A 13,858-nucleotide genomic window follows, 5' to 3' on the forward strand; every position below is an offset into this window, starting at 1 on the left:
TTTTAAATGTGATGGTCGAGTGTTAAGTGAGAGCAGTGCAGGTACTGAAAATGAAAATAAGAAATCTTAATCTGTCTGCATTTGAAAATGCACAGCACATCTCTTACTGTATATTTAACTACAAGACCTGGGAGAAAAAGTTAAGAAGAATTAGTATAGTACATGGTTACATGATTACTTGAATGTGTGATGGATTATTTGATGGAATACTTGACAAGTAAAATATTTGAGACCTGCAGCTCTCAATACTAGTCAATTCACTCAACGGTCCTCCACTGTAAGGACTGTGTGATGAAAGTTTCATCAGGTGTCTGTCATGTTCCTCATGTGGTCGTCTGTGTACAGTCCATATTATTGTGACCAGTGACAAGGATTTTCAAATACCATGTATAATGCCCTAGAATCACCATTATTCATGTAGAAAAAGATATTACCCAAAGTAATTTTGGTTCTTCTTTTTTTCTTTTTAGCAGTTATCAATCTTATCCATTATTCCCAAATATGATGTAGTAGAAAAGTAGCAGTGCTTACATTGGTTTATCAAGGCACTACGTAGAAAATGTAGAAACGTAGAAAACTGATAAAAAAAAATTGTGACAATCTTAAGAGAGTTTAAAGATTCAAAAAGAAAGAAAGCAACTTGCAAAGAAAAAAAAAACCTCATGTTGCAGCTCTATGTAGTCCGATCCGATGTCTAAAAGGTGCAATTTGCCTCATCCCTGAAGTTAAGTACACCTTATCAATAATATAGGAAGATTACACTCCCCACACTACTGTAAACATTTGCAGTTCCTGTGCCTGTGTGTCTGGCATTTTTACACTTAGCTAAGGTGGAATAAAAAAATAAACCATGATTTATATCCACTTGTATCCCACATAGTGGGCAGAAATATCAAATGCATAATTTGATCTTTATGTGGAGATTATAAATTTACTGCATGTTGCCAACACCCTACAATACCACAGTTACAACTAAAATGAAAAAAAAAAGAAAAAGCTGCTCCATTTCATCTTCCTCATTTGGAAATTACTCTTCAATGATAAACCAGAGCAACGGCATTTTTCAATAATTTACCCAGGTAGTTGAAATAAAAAAGAGATTGCTGACTAATCTGAGGATTAAGGTGATGATTTCTGACAGAGGTTGGGGATCAACATAAAAGTGTGGTGAGAGATGAGCTGTGGAGCTTACTATGCCAGCTGAAAGAGGATTAAGGTAAGTATCTATTGGGAAAGCAGCATTACAGAAATTGTTTTTTTTTGTACATAGAAAACAGCCATACAACCACAAACATAAATACACTCAAGCAAAGCTTACAATTGTGTACGCATTTTCTATTGATGCAATTTTAATTCCTGGGGTTCAGAGGTGAAAACATTTCATTTAAAAGAAAATGCAAATATGATATTACATATTTTCAACCCGGTATTGTTCAGAAATTCTAACTATAGACAAATAGAGAAATACAAATAGAAATAGCCTTCATTGTCCCACAGGAAGGAAAATTAGGTGTAACAGCAACATCAGACATGTTCACACTAACAATGAAAAAGTGCTAACATTATAGGAAAAATAAAAATAATAATAATAATAACAATAGTACAAGATATTTTTTCTAATGAATGACAACAGTAAAATTGTGCAGAACTAGCTCAGCCAAACAACGGAGAAGCAAAGGGTGTGTTTTGTCAATCAAAACTACACACACACACACACACACAAAAAAAACTTGTAAAAGCACACGCGAGGTCAATTTGACCCCGCAGGGACTGCGCACAGGGTAAAAACTCAAGCAGAGTCCTCTCCGACCCTTTGGGGGACTTGGGATTTATTTATTTAAACCTCTATAACATTCCAAGACCAGTCCTCGAGATCTACCATGCTGCAACTTTTAGATGCATTTCATATCCAACCCACCTGAATTAACTGCAAAATTCCCTCATCAGGTCTGCAGAGGTCTGGTACTGACCCATTCATTTTAAGAAATATTTATCTAAAAGTTGCAGGACTTGACTCCTGGTCAATAGGTTTAGGTTGTAGGAGTACATGTTGCCCCCTTTTCCTCACCCAACTTTATTTTCCTACTACTCTCCAGTTTTGCATTACTTGTGTTATTTAGAATAATAACTTTATGTTCTCTCTGTTTCTTTGACTCTTTTTAGAAGCTACATCCAATCTGGTAATTCAGTTTAGCTGTGACTTCTTCCTGGAAGGGAGCAATCAGTTGAGTTGGTGCTGTCAACAATCTGTTCTCCTTTTATAGATGATCCATCTGGCATTGTATTTCACCGTTTATCACTGTCTCTCTCCAAGATATGGACACTGGCTGAGTTTCATCTGTCATAGCTCTTCGTGCTTCCTCTCGTCCTACGATACAGACTTGAAATCTCTCTCAAAGCTCATCTGCTTAGCTGTGTTTCTCTCCTAAATGAAGCCACTAAAGTAGCTACTACATTCACTACTTTTCTTTCAAATATTAAGAACGTCTGGATCAGTGGTACTTTGTTTTTTGTGTGTATGCTCTGTCTTCTCAAACCCCCAGTCGGTTGTGGTTGATAGCCACTCACACTGAGCATAGTTCTGGTGGAGGTTTCTCCCTGTTAAAGGGAGTTTTCATTTCCACTGTTATGTGTGCGAGATTACTTCAAAGTCAATGACAGTAATGTTTTTACTACATGCTAGGTTTCCTTAGATAGAAAACTTTTTAACTAATATGAATAATAAACAGAGCTTGAGTGCAGTTTTTGAGAAGTAGGATCAATTTGGAATGCATCCTATTTTATCTGTATGATCGGAGTGTCTTGTTGTAAAAGTACATTTTGTAAATTGACACAATATTAAAAGTAGAGAACTGACTTGAAAATAACCATTTACTAATAGAATAATAATAAATATATTGACAGATTTATCCAATTGCAAAATAATCAGTAGTTGCAGTCCTACTCAGCTTACTCTAAATATATGAAAAGGAGGCCTTTGTAAGTTTTTGCCTCACTAAAACTGATACCTTCTGACAGACAAATCTACTACAGTTTTCATCACACAATCTCACATATACACAAAGATACCCAAATGATTAGGCAAATGCTTTTGTCCAAGCCTACTTGACACTGTTTAACATGAGCATTTGTTAGAAAAATGGCACCAATGGTCATTGTGAAGGTTTGTTTGTCCATGAGTGCGATAACCTCATGGGACCTCACTAACGCACAGATGTGCCTGTCACCCCCTGGGAAGATGTGTGAGTGTGTGTGCAGCATGCTTGAAGATAAAATATATTTCTTTTGCCATCCTTGAGCTATAAAACAGCAGTAGTGGACATACCTCCAGTAGGAGAACATTTTCTGAATCTTACATTTGAATGACTGGTTTTATAGAAAATACACACACACACACACACACACACACACGCCCACGCGCACACCTACGCCAACATGCTGCACACTCCAATGAAGGAATTAATTGTTTTGTGGTTTAAATATGTTATGCCACAGTACATTTAAGGAGTGGCCAAAAGCCATCATCTCAGTAACTACATTGATTTAGAGGGTGGATGAAGTGGTTAAGAATGTGACAGGAACTTGACCAGGCTCCAGAAACATATCAAGTTACTGTCTGACTTTTGTGTATGCATTAGTGTGTGCGTGCTTGTGCCTTAGTGACACGTGGAGCGCCTGTCACCACACATTGATGTGTTTATTTCGGTGCAGCTGGGGTGATCACTCAAAAACAGACAGATGCAGACAGGCACACACACACACACACCAGAATGCAGAAATCTATAACTCCACCTGTCGTGTGCAGTCCACTGACTCTCCTGACCCTCTGGGGTGACAGGGACTCTTTTAAGTTAGAAGATATATGTATTATCGCTGTCAGTTTGCTGCCTTCGAGTCCTAATGGGCCTCACAACATTTGTGCGATATGTATACACTTGAACTGACTGTGGCTCAGTTCCAAATTTCAAACAGCTGCTCACTTTTAGCACAGCTACTTCAGGGTGTTATCTGTCAATGGACTTGAGATCTCAGTGATGAAAAAAAAAAAAAAAAACTAAACCAAACTGTGAGGATAGTTTATGGAAAGTAAACGTTCAGCTGCAACTGTTGACAGCCGACTGAATTTACAGACTCTTTAATCAAGAAGATTTAGCTGCATCTGTATGATTTCCTAACATCCCAACTTGTCTCCCAAAGTAGGATCAGAATGCAAGGTATAAAAAAGCATGTAGTAAAGACTTTCAGTTCACAGAAAAGGTGTTGTTCGAGGAGAGTAAAAATGAGGCAGCAGCATGTAGGTGTGTATACATTTTCTTTGCTGTCTGCAATTAGTTTGACTTAAAATTATCTTTTAAACCTGTCCGTTTGTGTACTTCTAGTCATGCTGTAACGCATTTTTTTCCCATCGTATATATTAAATGCACACATATTGCATATGTCAATAGGAGAAGAGGGTTGGCATTTGACTGCTGTTATACATTTTATGAGTGTGAATGTAAATTTTAAGCATGTTTGTTTGGGGAGTAAAGACTTTGCTTCAGCATGTTGACAGTCAGGTACCAGCTGGGCAGTAAGACATGGATATCACAGTCGTCAACTGGTCCACAAGGCGACTGTGGTCACTAATATTAGAACGTTTTTAAGAGAGGTCACAGGACACCAAGAATGAGAGCTGTCAATTTAAAAAAAAAAGTGAGAGAAGGAGGATTCAAGTTGTAAACATTACACTCTGTTCATAAAGTAGAGATTCTTCACTGCTTGTGCTCATGCAGAGATGTTAGGTAAATCATTTGTTTTTTTCTTCTCCAGTTTCGAGTCAAGTTCCAAGACATGCAAGTCTGAACTCATGTCCAAAGTCGAAATTTGCATATTCCAAGTCAAGGCTCAAAGTCTAAACTTTAAATTTAAATTTAACTGAATTTAACATTCATGTAAGTAATAGTAAAAATCAATAATTAATTCCCATTACATATGAATGCTTTTTAAAAGGTGAATATATTTGACAAGTGCAGCAAGGTGTTAAGAAAGTGCTGCTTTTCACAGCAAATATTGTTATTCAGAAGAACTATGGTCATATTTTCTATATTAACTTCTCTCTTTTTGAAACAATGTCTGTCAGAAAATATGCATTTCTTAGACAACTATTATTTTAGCATGACACTCTTTATAACTGCATATTTTTGTGTCAGATAAATACGAAATACCTGTAATAAAAAGAGCTCTTCTAGGAATACAAGCGCACATACTAGCTATATCAGCTCCTTGGGAGATCTCAATGTTTCTCTTCCATAACTTGATATAAATATTATCTTGTGTAAAGTGGAAGATATTTAAATGGTAAATGTTTCAGAGGACTAGAGCGGTTTACTACATTCAGTCATTCACCCATTGACACAGAGATTCATACTGCAGCCACAGCTGCCCTGGGGCAAACTCACAGAAGCAAAGCTGCTATGCAATCGGCACCAATGGGCTTTCTGACCACCACCAGCAGTCAAGGGGGTTCAAGTACACAAGTGGTGAATTTTCAGCTAAAAAATGCAACTCCACTTGTCATCATTTGCGTTAGTCTGAATTACAGTCTTTCACGAGTTCATAAAGTCAAGACTAAAGTCATTATATTTGTGACTTGAATTACACTTAAGTAGACACAATCATCAAAATGATTCAAAAACAGATTCCAAAGTTTTTGGTGCATATATCTATATTTATTGAGTATCTTAAAACAACTTTATCATCACTTTTATTGCATCAGCAATAAAAAAACACAACACATACGCTTAACGTTTTTGTCCCTATTGTCTATCCCTGGATTGGATACACAGTTGTTCTTCACAGAAGTAGGAAAAAATATGTATCCATAAAACATAAAATCTGGAGAAACTGTAGCCAGGGCCTAAGGGAGCGAATAAAACTGAGAACAACAGAGCTGATGGCAAAGAGAAAAGATGTGATAAGAACAGAGAAAAACAGAAAATCAAGGGCAATAAAAAAAATAGTCAGGGTTACAACCAAGGGTCTTCAGATGGTTTTAAATCCAAATCCCTCTAAAGAGCTTCAGCAGACAGACAAGACAGACCAATCCATTTTCCTGAAATCCCATTATGACAGGAGTAAGACGACTGGAAAAGGTAGCAAATTGAACACAATGGAAAAGTAGCTTTATTTTTCTGTATGCGTGTGCATGTGTGTGTGTGTCTATGTCCATACAATTTTTGCTGCACAAATGTGTTCAAACAGTTGTCAAATATAAAATGCAGTAAAAAATGCTGATAAGGCAGAAGTGATAATGAGTCATTAGTGCGGAAGCTGTTCTCCGAAGGAACTGAGCATGAGTGAGAATAGGTGCCAGACAACAAAAAGACAAAAACTGACTAATAATCAGAGTTTTTATCTTTGAATGTCATAGGACTTATGTCTCAACAAGATCTAGAGAAACTCATCCATGTGTTTATCTTTAGTCGCATTGATTATTGTAAACTAGATGCAATATTGTAAAAGGGAAAACAAAAAATCTGATTTTCCTGTCTTCCTTTTCTCCTACCCCACCTCCATCTTAGATTTTCTCCTACATGCTTTCTCAATTTGTATGCTGATATGCCTTCTCTCTTTTCTCTTAGGGGAGTTATGTACTTAAGTGCAATAGCAAACGACTATCAAACCCTGAGGATGGAAACCTGATTCAGAGACTCCCCATCCGCCAGCGACGCCTTCTCTAAGTGCACACTTTTCAAAGTGGAGCCTGGGGTCACTCCACTTCCCCAGTGACTAAATGCATAGATGAAATAATGACTTTTCATACATACAGGTACAAACCATCTGAAAGTGAGAAATTAAACAACAATCTGCATAGCAAATAGTTTGGATGTAGATCCATCACTCTGAGAATTAAAGTGACCTAAGTGGCCCCAAAATAAATGCCTACTACAGGGTCAACTTTATAAGTTAATGAAATGTCAACGTGATAATGCACTTGACGAATATAATTGTGTTCATTGTGTTCATGTGCTACCCACAAACATAATTAAATGTTTGCTGTAAAAGAGGCAGTTAGTTTGTTACAAAGTTTAGGTCACACAAGTGAGCAAATATGCTTGCTTACTTAAAGTAGTAATTTCTAATATGTTTCATGCTGCCTAACACTTTAAAGTACCTTGATTATGATTCACCCCCACTGACCTTTTTCCTATTTTGTTTTCCTTAAATGGGTTTAAGGTGACCTCAAAGTGGATCTCTGGGGACCCTTAGGGTCTCAGTTCAAACATGTAGCAGAGCTTCCATGCATCCATCAGTCAAAACAGAATTAAGGTTGTTTCTTCCTGTGGCAATTCAGCCCATTTATTGTTGAATAATGTAAAAGTATGCGTGTTACACAATGTGTTGTATACCCAAAATTATTTTAGGCAAATCTATCGAAAAAGGCAACAAGTTAGATCATGTATAAAAAAATGTACTGTTGTGGATTACTACTACAGTACTAATACTGTATTAGGATCATATAACAGATTTGTTTTTTTATTTTTATAAAAATAAACAGTATGTTATATGATGGTATGTGAAATAGAACATGCAACATTTTCATGCCACTCCTGAAAAACACTGTTAAAAAGTTTTAAAAAGTACTGCATTTGATACAATTCTTAGTTCTGTAGCGCTTCTAGGCTTTTTCCATATGATTACTTCTATCTATATATATCAGCTATCATTTTTTTTTTTTTATTCTGTCACTCTCTTCCATCAATGACTTCCTTCTCCTGATCTCACGGCTTAGTTTCCTTTCAGCTCAGGAGGAGGTTAACGATAATATTGCACATACCTCAGCAGCTGGAATGCCCTCCGGAGGACGACACTGTAGCAGCACCTCCTGCTCCAACGACACTTCTTTTCCAAGGGGCTCTTGTTCGAATGATTTTTTCAGGTCTGAGGAGAGAAGGAAGCATTTTATAATGACAATCAAGGAATAGCAGTGAGAAAAGTGTCTTTTTAATTATGCTAAAAGTAGGTAAAAGTTGTGCAGTGGAAAAGAAGCTTAAATTATATGTTATATTTTGGTGGTGCTAGAGAATTAAATGTTGCATTACAAAGCAACACCCCAAATGTATTTTTATTTGTCAAATAAACTCCAGAAATATAAATAAAAATGTATCAAGTACTACTCAAATATGAAGATAAGGTACCCATTAATAAATACATTTAAAAAGTTAAATAAAATAAAATTAAAGAGTAATTCAGCACTTAGGAAGACCAGTTTAGAGGATGTGCCATGTCAGTACAAACCCGAGTCTTACCCTCACTCTTGAGTCAGGAGACAGACTAATTATAGTTGTTTTAACTCAGTCATGCATGCAGTGGCTTCTCACACCTTCCTAGTTTACAACAAGAGAAAACACTTAGCAACAATACTACTGATCTCGAAAGATAACCTGTTTTTTGGAATCCACATAAAACCACAAACACTTTCCCATCTGCCACTTTTGCTGTGTGGCTTTCTCTTTATAACTATGTACTAAATGTATCCTCACTTTCTGTCTTTGTAGATTCCATCAGAGTTCAGGGATCTCCAGCAAGCCAAAGACAATAAATGATTCACAGTAATGGTTTGCATGCTGTGATAAATGACAGCATTACAAAGCAGCACAGAATGTGTAGCTTTTTCTCCTGCTGAATGATTTGGGAGCTAAGATGTTTTTTCATTCACTTTGAGAGAAAAAGGCTCACAATTGTAGAATTAAACTATTATGGACATACACATCTTTCAATTCCCTTTTTCATCTTACTGTTTTCTTAAAAATGTACCACAGTATTTTTAATACTGACATTTTTTCTTTGATGGTGACTGCCACCACTGTCATAGTATTTTTTTTTCTAGATAGAATTATTTTATATTTACTGAGTGTGAAAGATTAATTCTTTACTATCCGGCTCAGGCTTTTATTCTCCTGCCTCATGATACTTTGTAATGACATACGTCTACTGGGAAAGTTGAGTTTACCACATGTGAAAATAATTAGCGTGTCACAGGAGAAGCTAATAAAGCATACTGTAATGTGATATAAGTGACAGTGTAGCAAGGCTTAGCAGGCAGCTGTATTTATGGGACCAGTCTGATGATGTGATGGATATCTATAGGAGCAGATGATGAGGGTGAAGTAGGAATAGCTGAAAGCAGATAACTCTCACAGAGTTTGCTTGAAATATGAGATTTCATTGTGCCAATTCTCCCCAATGACTTGGACTGAAACTAAAGGTGAAACTGGTTCATGACTGATATGTGACTAAGAAAAGCATTTGTATATTCTTACCCTGGAAAATGATTACTTTTCATCTGTAAGTTTTACCTCAGTTGTTTTAAGGTTGGAGTTAAGGTGTTAATTTTCAGTTTGTTTATTGTTTTATTCATGTGGTTAAAGAAAGACACTTAATTTTTTGAGGTATCAAAAGTAATTAATTTGATCCTGGCTAAGTTGAAGATTCTTACAAAATTAGCCTGCTTATTACACATTACTGTCCAAAGTTAGTGTAACTTAGAGTCAAAAACTTAAAGCTACAGGTGTGTGTCACTTTTTCTTTAGAAGTTCTAAGAACATTGGATGAAATGGTTTTCCAGTTGTTTCTGACCATGGATCTTGAAAGCAAATTTGAAACTTTACACATTGAGTTGGAGAATCCTTGGTGTGCAATAAGCTAAAGAAAAATTCAGGCAAGAGATTAAATCTATGTGTTTTAAACTTAAGTTTAAAAAAGACACACCTAAAGGTGTGATAAATAACTGTTCTGTCCTTTGCCCTTAAGTTTCAAAAGTGTTCAGAAAACTTTCAGTACATGCAGTGTCTGCTGCATGTCTATCCTTGTGTCTCTTTACTCTGCTGGTTCCCAAGTGTGCTCTTAATCACCTTAAGTGTCAGCAGTAGTTCACCATTTGCAGGTACATCCAGAGCAGACAGAACATTTTTTTTAAATATTGAACTGGTTGACTACAAGTTGCTGTCAGGAAATTTCATGCGGACGGCAGAAAGAAGTAGAAGGTTAAAGGGAGAAATAAAGAAAATGCTGCTTTAAAAATGCCTCATTTTAGAAACTATATATTTTTATCATGCCTGCTCAACATACAACATATGTTATATTAAAAAATGTAACAGTTTTGCCAGTTCAGTTTCCTTAAATATTCCACATATATCAGTACAACTTAAACTGGTTAAATGTTGTCAAGGTTCTAATTAGAAGCTGTGGAAATCTAAGATGAAGTATTATGTGTGGTATATAAATGTACAGGTCACAATCCTTCCAGTCTTCCACGTCTTTTAGAGAGGAAGCAAAGTCTGCGAACCTTGGGTCAGGTTCTCCAATCTCTGGTGCTGAGGCCATTGATCTGGTTGAAAAGCTCCTCGGTGGCAAGGTCCCAGGGGTGAATGAGTTCGGTAAGACTCTGGAAATTATGGGGTTGTGTTGGTCGACACACCTTTGTAATATTGCGTCGACATTGTGGGTGGTTCCCTTGCAATGACAGACTGGGATGGTTATCCCCTTATTTAAAAAGGGGGACCGCAAAGTACAATACACGGGGATGCTGCTGCCCACTGCTGTGAGCTGCTGTTGTTGTTATAAAACCTCTGACATAATGACTTTCTACTTCATCTTTCTTTTATGGCCACTCCATCCTCAGACTTTCTTTATGATGAGCCAGTAACCAGCAGCACATGCAAAATCCTCATGAAAAGAGGGTGGTTGGCACCACTTTTGCTTGTACAATCAATTGCACTCATAATCTTTGTAAATCGGCTGCACAGTGGTGCAGTTGGTAGAGCTGTTGCCTTGCAAGAAGAAGGTCCTGGGTTCGATTTGCATGTTCTCCCTGTGCATGGTGGGTTCTCTCCGGGTTCTCCGGCTTCCTCCCACAGTCCAAAAACATGACTGTCAGGTTCATTGGTCTCTCTAAATTCTCCCTAGGTGTGAGTGTGTGTGTGAATGGTTGTGTGTCCTGTATGTCTCTGTGTTGCCCTGCGACAGACTGGCGACCTGTCCAGGGTGACCCCGCCTCTCCCCCGGAACGTAGCTGGAGATAGGAACCAGCAACCCTCCTGACCCCATTAGGGACAAGGATGAACAGAAAATGAATGGATGGATGGATCTTTGTAAATCATATGCAAAACACTGACTTTTTGTGGGTACAATTTCTTTTTTGCTCACAATTTAGGAATCCTCAATTGGAATTTTCGTAGACCAAGTCCTATACATACAGCATGAATCATTGCTCAAAATCATCAGTTCTAAGGGCGGATATAAAGCTGTGGTCACTGCAAAACATCTTACTGCAGATGGATTCTTTTTACCCTCCAAAAAAAAAAAAAAAACCCAATTAGTTACGAAATGAACAACATTGTAAAAATACAAAAATGCAAAGCACTGGCACAATCAGCAACAGTTTTATAGCAATATATCCCACAACTCAGTTGAGGACAGTTACTCATAAAAATGTCTAACATGTTCTGCATAAAGTATACTGTGGTGTATACAGTAGTGTGTACTGTGGTGGAGTAAACCAATAACAAAGGTTGTTACAAGACACTATAGTAGATAGACAAATCCAATTTATATCCAGAAAAATATAATCAAATCCATTCAATCACATAGACAGATTAACTCCACATATTACTTATATTCCTATTTGATCCCAGTTATTTAGTGCAGTCAAATCCCAGCTGAATGTGAGATATTTGCCATAATTCTGCACCATCAGAAGCCAGGCGCAGTAAATCCAAATGTAAACAATAGCTGAAAATGTAATTATAAAAATTCTGAACTATTGAAAGAAGTCTGTCACTATTGGTTCTGATTTTGCATCCAAACAGACTTTTCTGCAGAGTCAATGCAGAAAAGTCAATGCCCCACAAAAGGTCATTGCTGTTAGTTGTGCTTTCTTTGTATCAGTTTCCTCCTTTATAATTTTGAAAAAAATATTTTAAAATGCTGTCAGCTCCCCTTGCTCAACAACTTTAAAATTCATCCACATAAGGTGGAATCTGTTATTACGTCCATAAACAGAGTGCGACTGTCTGACATCTATATTATTCTTTTGTGGATATGGTTTGCTTTGGGGTCGCAAACTGTTCACACAAAAATTTGATTGCAGTCACATTTAATGTTGCTAGTAGCCACAGAAACAGTAATATTAGCTGTGATATGTACACATGTAAGACCAGGTAAAATGTTGGTACCGAATGGTAGAGATCCAGGAGCTAATTAGCAGGCAGGCAGGTATGTAATGGTTTGTTAGCAAATAGAAAATGGTGGTAGGGCAGGATGAACTGACAATCTTTGGGTACAAAACTGCAAAGGACCTGCAAACTTACCCTGAGTTGCATTGAAGGCAAAGAAAATCAATCAGACAGGAAGCATAAGCAGAATGTAGCAGGATTTGAATTGTGTAAAGCAAAAAGCTTCTGTGTTTGAAATATGACTACAGAAGTTTGGAAGAGTTGTGAAAAGATAAAAAACAATGTTCCATATTTAAATCCATATGAGCAATAAGCCTAAACCGGTTTCATTAGAATTCCAGTGACATGCTGCTCAAAAAGCATTAAGGACTCCCAAAATGTGCCTGTATAACTGCTGCAATGCAAGGCAAGCTTTCATTATGTGCAATATAAATCAACTTATTACCCATTCTGTGTGTACAGCTATATTGGTTAAGTGAGTTGTACGAGGACACAGAGTATGTCTCAGGCTGAATGATAACTTCATAATGCAATCAATCCCTCTGGGGGATGACAGACTGAACAGAGCATGATGGTTCATTATGGGAGTAATCACCAAAAGGTTTAGTCCTAAATCCACCACATGGCTACCCACACGAATGCATGTTTGTGTGGGTAGCTAAAAAACAAAGCTGGAACGTTAGAGAAAGCAGGGTAGTGTCACAGAGAGAAAACTGCACAGAGGAGATGAAAGCAAGCAGGCAGGTACAGTAACACATGAAACAAGAAATTAGAATAATAAAAAAAACTCTAGACACAAAGAGAAAGAAAAGTGACTTCTGGACGAGACACACTTTTCCAGAGCCAAGGAATTCTAGGAACAATTTCCTGGTCTTAATTGGGATGGGAGATGGAGAAATGAGAAGTTGGCTGTGAGTTGATTTCAATAAAGATTGAGAATGAAAGTAAAGGAGATTAAAGCAAACTGCTTGGGGATGAAGAGACACACATTTGTGAGACAGGAGGCTGAAGAAAACTAACTCTGCCAGCTGACATAAGAAGGACATATTTTTCTTGCATATTTCCATTTTAAAGACAATAAGGTGACACAAGTTGAAGTTGAAGGGGTACCATGAATTCATAACAGTAGAAGGTGTGTGTTTTCTGCATGTGTCCTCAAGGGAAATATTTTCACAGGGCAGAAGTGACAGATGTGCTCATTCACTGACCCCACTTCACTCCCTAAGTAGCACTGTCCAGCATTCGATATCAGCAAATCCAATATATACTTCTCTAAGAAGCATTTTAGAAATACAACAGTTAGGAGCAGGTGAAGTGTTCTTTTTTGTAACTTGGTGTCCACCATTTAGCAGCATCAGCAAATATTAAATAAATAAATAGTCTCCCCTTGCATAAAGGCACCTTCCAAATTCCTGTCCCTGTGTGTGTCTCTTTCCACCTCCTTCCTTCTTCACCTAAAACGTCCATCACTCAACTAAAACTGTTATGTTTATGGTTAGCTTGTTGCCTTGGGAATCTACATAAGCACATTTCGGAGCAATTATCCTAAATGGGTGTCTCTGCCATGAATGCTGCCCATTCCACATCATAACAGTTTCCCCCTGATGCAGCTCCTCAAGCAATAAAAAGCAATGTGAGATTCT

General features: G+C 37.3%; 1 protein-coding gene across 3 annotated transcripts in view; it reads right to left on the reverse strand.

The window, feature by feature from the left end:
- Nucleotides 1–13,858, reverse strand: part of LOC122827889 (netrin receptor UNC5C-like) — a 193,340-nt gene that overhangs the window by 58,443 nt on the left and 121,039 nt on the right. For all 3 annotated transcript variants that reach the window (XM_044110982.1, XM_044110983.1, XM_044110981.1), the window contains exon 5: nt 7,817–7,920. In XM_044110982.1, coding sequence (XP_043966917.1) covers nt 7,817–7,920 — 104 coding nt within the window. The remainder of the gene's footprint in view (nt 1–7,816; nt 7,921–13,858) is intronic.

This window comes from Gambusia affinis, linkage group LG03, assembly GCF_019740435.1.
Source record: "Gambusia affinis linkage group LG03, SWU_Gaff_1.0, whole genome shotgun sequence".
Lineage (NCBI taxonomy): Eukaryota > Metazoa > Chordata > Actinopteri > Cyprinodontiformes > Poeciliidae > Gambusia > Gambusia affinis.